The sequence below is a fragment of the Trematomus bernacchii genome, unplaced genomic scaffold, assembly GCF_902827165.1.
Source record: "Trematomus bernacchii unplaced genomic scaffold, fTreBer1.1, whole genome shotgun sequence".
In the NCBI taxonomy this organism is placed as follows: domain Eukaryota; kingdom Metazoa; phylum Chordata; class Actinopteri; order Perciformes; family Nototheniidae; genus Trematomus; species Trematomus bernacchii.
The window spans coordinates 1,408,780-1,416,438 of NW_022987714.1; the positions used below are offsets into that span (position 1 = coordinate 1,408,780).

General features: G+C 40.9%; 1 protein-coding gene across 6 annotated transcripts in view; it reads right to left on the minus strand.

Moving 5' to 3' along the window:
- The window catches only part of incenp (inner centromere protein), an 11,658-nt gene extending 8,023 nt beyond the window's left edge, over positions 1 to 3,635 (minus strand). For 4 of the 6 annotated variants that reach the window (XM_034142088.1, XM_034142086.1, XM_034142089.1 and 1 more), the window contains exons 1-9: positions 2,172 to 2,341; positions 1,977 to 2,081; positions 1,264 to 1,877; positions 1,124 to 1,160; positions 963 to 1,026; positions 762 to 867; positions 604 to 634; positions 375 to 459; positions 104 to 244 (exon numbers count right to left, since the gene is read on the minus strand). In XM_034142088.1, the coding sequence (XP_033997979.1) occupies positions 104 to 244; positions 375 to 459; positions 604 to 634; positions 762 to 867; positions 963 to 1,026; positions 1,124 to 1,160; positions 1,264 to 1,877; positions 1,977 to 2,081; positions 2,172 to 2,341 (1,353 nt within the window). Of the gene's footprint in view, positions 1 to 103; positions 245 to 374; positions 460 to 603; positions 635 to 761; positions 868 to 962; positions 1,027 to 1,123; positions 1,161 to 1,263; positions 1,878 to 1,976; positions 2,082 to 2,171; positions 2,342 to 3,456 lie in introns of those variants that run through there. The other 2 variants (XM_034142087.1, XM_034142085.1) reach the window with 2 other exon arrangements.
- Between the last annotated feature and the right edge of the window lie 4,024 nt (positions 3,636 to 7,659).

Consider the following 7,659-nt stretch of genomic DNA (forward strand, 5'->3'; position numbering starts at 1 on the left):
GAACTCTGTGTTTTGCCACTAGTTTTACAGTTGTGCTCCAAAGTGTGAGGACTCCACTGAATCATAATGTTTCTTTGCATATAGTCAAGTGCTTTCAACTTACCTTTGGATCAACTTTCAGAGGAGTGTTTTGTTTGATGAAGGATTTAAAAACAGCAGAGCGGCCGAGGGAATTTGGAGTCATCATGAGCAGCTGATTCTTCTGCACAGTGTGGAGGAAAGACTTCATGTTGGGTCTCATTGCCTATGGATTAATAACAAAACAGATTATGTTTTAAAATATTACCATTTGATACACTAATTATTTTATACATATGCCCCCATTATTTATAATTTCTTAACCATAACACTCTGCAAAACATAAATGTTCTTACACTTGCGCTTTTCTTTGGAAGAGAGTGCTTTGTGGGAGTTTCCTCTGAAGTATCTTGTGCTTTGCGTTTTTGACTAAGACGTGACCTGGAGACACAGAAATACATTTTTCATATAAAGACACAACACAAAATGTATTTAACAGTCCCAACAAGTTGATATTATCTTTAATGTTATTGTAATCAACTAACAGTGCAGTCATTTTGTGCTACACACACACACAACACTCACATGCGAACTGCCATCAGTTTTTTCTCTGCAGCTGAAACACAAATACATACACGTACGAGTTGCATTTAGTTAGAAAACTATAATATACAAATATAGATTTACGTTCAACCAGATCTAAAATGGAACTGATCAATTGGAAAAATGGGGAGTTCTCATACCCGTTTTCTTTTTGGGAGTGAACACTGAGAGTTCAGATGTAACCGGTGATAATGCCGCCGCAGAGTTTGCGGCCACTGATCGAGTTATGCGTCCGATGATCTGGCGCTACAATTGTTTGACAAAAAAAATTAGCTGATCAATAACCAAAGAACAAAGTACTTTTCAGTTTGACATTTTAAAAGAAAAGTACATATTCATACCTCCAGAGTTTCAATACATTCTTCAGCAGCAGCATTTTCATCTGCACTTACAGCTTCTGGCATTCTATAGCAGTGAATACAACCATAGGGGTCAGAAACGGATTATTATTATTATTATTAATAAGCCAATACATTCAGAAAAAATGTTAGTCATTACTCACGCCTCCATTTCCTCTACCGAGTCCACAGAAGAGTGCTCTGAAATCACCAAAAAATAATATACACATTAATCACCGTCCACAGAGTTTCTATTTTTGTTGCGTTTTATGTAATTATAAACCAAATTTAGCTAATTTCTCACCATCAATGTTGCTGCTACATATGGAATTTCCCATACGAGACACCTGCCTCTTCAGCATGGAGCGACGCGAGGCACGGCGAAGAGACTCCTGGGTCATACTGTGCCGCAGACCGGCCAGAGAGTGGCGTACTTTGAGGGAGCAGTGCACAGAGCTCCGCCGTGAGCTCCGCCGTGAGCTCAGAGCTGCGCCCGCTATTGCAATCTTGGCAGCTGAACGACCAAGAGAGAGCTGCACATCTTTAACCAACTCTGCAGACAATCGGTCTGAGGCAGAGATGCTGACAACAACCTCGGGTGATGGTACTGCAGGTGGGGACTGGGCGTCGCCACATATGTAGTCCGGCTTGTCTTCTACATTGTCCACTATGTTATTTTCTTCCACCTCTACCAGCTCTGGCTTCTTGTTCTGAACCTCCTCAGGTTTTAAGCTCACATCCTCTGCCACCTCAGATTGTGTTTGTAGTTTATTGTTGTTTTTGCGGGTGGTGCGTTTAGGCTGCCAGGTGGTGTCGGTCTGAGAGGTGGAAGCCTCGGGAATGATCTCTTCTTCAGTAATCAAGTTCAGTGATTTGACAATGGAGCCACGAAGGTTACTGCGCTTTCCCTTTGAAAATCTGAAAAGGAAAAGTTAGATGTGAATGTTTAAAAACTAGGGCACCTTTAAATGTGAAACTTGTACCCATTGCTCAGACAGTATTGAATGCAACAAACACCTGGCTGGATTCGCTTCCTGATGCCCTGAAGATAGACGCTTCCTGCGACTATTCTTTTTCTGTGACGGTGTTTTTGGCATCAATTCTGGTTCTGCATTAAAATCCCTGAAATGAAAAGAAATCGTTTCACTTTTAAACCCTTAAAAAGACAATTCTAGGGAAGAATAAAGTTCTGAAAATGTATATTTAGTTCACCTTGAGAACATGCGGTTGGCTTCTTGTTGGATCTCCTCGAGCCAGACCATGTGGACATTTTCAATTTCATCGGTGAATTCCTTTGCTTTGCCATCAAACATTTGCATGAGGGATTGTACTGATGTTAGTACGGAGTTCATGTTGGCAGCCTGAGGGAAAGACTGCATCATTAAATAAGCACAAGTTGGTACACACCTCAGATGGCAAGTATAAACTGATACAAGAAACATCATGAGAGACCAGACTGGTTGTTCTTTGTTTTCCTTTTAGCATGCCTACTTGAAGACACTTGTTATAATCCCCTTCAATGGCACCCTGGACAAATCTAGCCAACACAACCCATTTATATTTTGTAATGCACCAATTACTCACCAACAACTGCTGCAGCCATTATATACAGAAAACATGGAAATCTAAAAAAGGGCCTTTTTATTTGAATGTGAATTGACCGAACATAATAGTTACTAATGATGCTTTACATAATTAAATATTGTATCTTCCATTATAGCAACAATGTAAACATTTCAATGAAAAACGACTGTCTGTTTGATCAATTGTCCTCGAATACAAAAAAAACACAAATATAAAGCTCAATTTCAAAGTTAACAGCTTTAAACAGTTGGCTTTTAGTTTTCTTTGTCAACACCATGGTATGGTCAACACTCACATTCAAGCAAACGTTACCTGACAATCGTATTTACAGCCAGTTCTATGCAAAATGTCACATAAGAACTTTGATTTCATAAATGAATACTCATAAATCAGAAACATATCAACGACTCGTTTCAGGAAATTGTTGGCATCAATCTACGTAATTTCAGTTTGCTTTGTTTTTTAGATCCATTTTGTCTTTGTATGTAATCGGTGCATGCGCAATGTCTTCTATTTTCGCGGACGCATTAGCACAGGTTGTAGAAAACTGTTATTAGTTATCAGGGTGGTCGACAACAACATAACGCTTGCAGTTATTTGACATTATTAAGTCTTTAAGATACGCCTCATATAAACGGAAACGTTTGAATTTTTGAACAACGGTAACGTTTCCCAGCTTAGCTAGCATGAAACACTGATCTGCGACCATCGAGGCTGCAACACCTTAAGTCAAATCAAGTCAAACTAATAGTGTGGCAACATACACGAATATTTCATTTAAGTTGATGACATTATTGTTCATACAAGTGCTCTGTAAAGGTTTTAAAATGCTAACGTTACGACGTAAGGCGGTTGAGCTAACGTACAAATAGCTAAAGGTATTTTCCTTGATGTCAAACATACATAGCCTTACCATAGATGTCCAAGTCTCTTAAAAAAGTAAATCCGATACTCGTTTGTCCGCTTTAAAAGCTAAATCAATTGCATATTGACGTGAATATAAATGTCTTAAAATCTTCCCATTATTTTACGTATCGTGTCCACTCTCAACAACTTCCCTGCTCCACGCTAACCCGCTGAAACCGTTTAAATAGTTCAAAACTCCACCACCAGCCAATTCAAATGCGAGGCTCAGTGACGTATAGAGGGGTTGTTCGATTTGTCTCAACTTGTCCGGGAGGGCGGACCGTGCCTTCAGAACAATAGCGAGGAATGTCACGGGTGAACAAATCGAGCGAATCAGTGTAGGTTTAGGGCGTAGTTACTGCGCAAGCGCAGATTTTTGAATCAACCAATGATTTCCATGTCAGAATATTCTCCGCCCCGCCCACTGAACTTAAACACATGTTTGACAGTGGCTTTAATGTTTCCAGTACTTTTAATTATGTAATAATGTCAAAAGATTTTAAAATATTTTTAAGAAACCATTAGCATAAAGTAAGGGACTATTTCCGGGGAACAGTGTTTTTAATAATATAGGGGAAGATAAATGTCACCACCTCTCCAGTAGTTGGTTGCTCTCTCCCTCCAGTAAACAAAGCTATAGAGCAGGGGTCGGCAACAGGCGGACCGCGGTCCGGATCCGGACCCAGACGCCGACCTATACGGACCCGGACATATAATCAATACATTAATAGGGGAATTCAATTTTGACGGGGCGATTCCATTTTAACCGCCGCCAACAGGGGGCGAAAGAGACAAGTGAGCGATATAGGGAGAGAAACACAGAAGAAGAGATGAGAGAGCGGCAGAGAGAAGCGGAGAGGAAAGTGAGCGAAGAGAATAATTAGCGATACACAGGGAGAGAAGCGGAGAGGAGAGTGAACAGGCGGGTTAGCGGCAGAGAGGGAGAGACACATAATTACACATGGCGCTCTCCAAGAAGAGTAAAGTAGACTGTGAGAACAGAGCTTTTAACCCTGAGTGGACGGACTCATTCATGTTCATCCTGCCCACTGGGAGCACAGAACCAGTGTCTCATTTGTTCAGAGACCGTAGCGCTCATTAAAAGTGCCAAAACGCCACTATGAGACAAAACACAAAGTGTTTGACCAAACATTCCCTCTCAAGTCAGAACTGAGGTCACACCAGGATCAAAATTAAAACTAAATATCGTTCCAGGTCAGGCTAACCGAGGCTAACCAATGAGCACCTGCATGTGTGTATGAGAATGGCCCTGACACCATTTCTGCCCAGATTTAAACTCCTGGCAGGACAAGCTCAAGCTCAATTCTCGCACTGAATTAAAGAAAAGTGAGTGAGGGACTGCAATATAAGAGGGAAAGAAAGAGAAACTTTAAAACTGTTCTATTGTTATGATGTGTAAAGACTGATGTTGTTCTATAATCGGCTGAAACTGTTAAGTCATGATGTGAAACGGTTAACAAAGAAAAAGGGAAACTCAAGCTGCTGCTACACTTTATTTTATTTATCTAAAATTAAGCACTTTTAAGATGCACATATTTTCAAAGCTATTTTATTTATGTTCTATTTTATTTTTAAATGCAGCCAGAGAGGAAAATTACACATATATATCCACAGTATTTTACTGTATATCTGTATAGTTCAATGTTAATTGACAATAAATATTGTTGTTTATGAATTGTACTTTCTTTATTTGATTGGCAGTCTTTTGTTGATTACATGCAGACGTTGATACAGCTACAGGCTACTTCAATTTATAAAACGGACAAGTAAAATCAAGCAATCTGATTGGTTCTTAGCCGTGGTATACTGAGCGTATACCACGGGTAGAATTGTAAGTTACTTTTCACAACAACTTAGTATCCCTCCGCGTCTGAGATAAACAGTATACAGTTTTCAAACTGGAACAAGAAAGCAGCGGAGAAGTAACGAGGCAGAAACCCTCCTTTTTACGCAACGGTCCAGACATAGACATCAAACGGCAAAAACATATTCAGTGTGCAGTTCCTTTGGCATTAGGGCAGGGATATTTAGATACTTTCCAAGGTTTGACATAATGAATTGTGCTACTTTTAAAGCAAGCAACGATGTTTTCAAATCTGTAATCAAAAAGGTCCGCAAAAACATTTAAGATTAACTTCGACCTCCGGGGGGGGGGGGGGTCTTACTATGGAGGAGTGGATTGAGGAGTGCCTATCTCCAGATTAAAAAGCACCTAAACGACGACATGTAGAGCTACGTGAAGAGCAGGTAGATTGAAGTAAAAAGATATGATTCTACACTGTATTGAAGTAAACATGTATTATTTTGAATTGTATTTTAGTGAACATGTATTGTTTGAACTGTTTTATGTAATCACAACAGTTTTGGGTAATTATATATAGAAGAATAGGGAGGGATGAAACCCTCTTTAATGGTCACACATGCAGAGCACACAGCACACACAGTGAAATTTGGCCTCTGCTTTTAACCCATCCTAGTACAAGGAGTCTAGTACTAGGAGCAGTGGGCAGCTATTGTACAGCGCCCGGGGAGCAATGGGAGTGGGGGGGGAAGGGGGGTGTCCGGTGCCTTGCTCAAGGGCACCACGGCAGGGCAGGAGGTGAACTGGGACCTCTCCAAGTAGAAGTCCACACTCCATATTTAGGTCTGGTCGGGGACTTGAACCAGCGACCCTACGGCTCCCAGTCCAAGCCCCTACTGACTGAGCCACTGCCGGACAAATATATATATATAGAATAGGAATGTTATTCTTACTTTCCAAACTCACTGATCCAGAGATTCTGTGTATACACACACCTTGCCTGGGTTTCACCCCTAAAAGCAGATGTCGTCATTAAGTCGTTAAAAGACATCGTTAAATAGGTGGAGAAGAGTTTAAATGTCTGAAGGAGGATAGTTTAGGTGAAAATATCCCCTGGGAAAGGAATGTAGAGTAAGATAAGGTAAAGATAAACATTGACTTTTGACCTGGTGTGGCTTGGGATCTCACTCTCTGGTCAGACCTCTGATTGAACCCGGCCAGAAGCGAATCCAGCCAGTCAGGGCACTTGGGGGAGGTGGTCAGTTTAAACAGCTCCTCCCCAGGGGCTCTCTAATTCGCTTGGGAGAAAAATGGGAAGGAAGACTCGACAAATCTCCGCCCCAAAGACAGATATGAATACTGAGGTTTTTGAGTGTAAAAATGCTTTTTTGGTTTGGTGAGTGGCAGGTCCTGATAACTGTATCCGCATCGCATCACAAACCTGAAGTCCAATTTCTTTTTGGTTTGATGAGTGGTTTGATCCTGACGCATTTATCCGCATCGCATCACAAACCTGAAAGTCCGGAGTGCTCGAGTACTCTGTATAACTTGTATATGTGTTTGGTTTCCTACTAGAAGTAAACTCAGATAATTTGTTATAACTTTGATTCCGGTGTTTTCAATTCCTTTCTTAATTTAATAGAGATCCAGCCTCATCCAACGAACGGCGCGTAGCAGAAGTGTTCTACTCCAACAAGACCAATTGGAAAAGTATCACCATTCAAAAGCTTTCTGATGCGGGTCTTGAAACAAAGCAGAGAAATTATGACCGTTAGTGGCCACAGGTGCGAAAGCTCTCTCCAGAGCTACTGGAAGCCGAATCTCGGGGACCGGAGAAAGTGGAGCAATATTCTCGCCACGCCAAGCAACAGCCTAGAACAACCTCAGCCTATACAAGTAACCACGTAAGCCATGCTACTGATGCTGGACAGTTTTTCAGTGGGTGCACAATAAACGGCAACATACACATTAATGTAAATAAATAGCCAAATAATGGATCAACGCTCTCTGTCTAATATGTTCGCTAGCTGTTGTTAGTGTTGTTGCATAGCAACCACCTCGCACTATGTTTCGTGCAGAAGGCAACAGAGGGACTATTTTATTTTGAACATCATTATTTACTAATAAAAACTATTTAAATTAGAGTGTGTATTTTTCTTTCATATTGCCACACTTGGTAACCGTTTTATAAAAGCAATAGCTCACTTCAGGCCGTGATATATGCTCATTATATCACAGCTAAGGGGCGTGGTTCGGCCCGACGCGAGCATATACCACGGCCTGTCGTGAGCTATTGCTTAAATATATCACACTAATTCATAGAGCAAGTTAGACATTTTGATGTTCCGGACCTTTGAATGGGGAGATTTTCTCTAACTGGACCTCGTT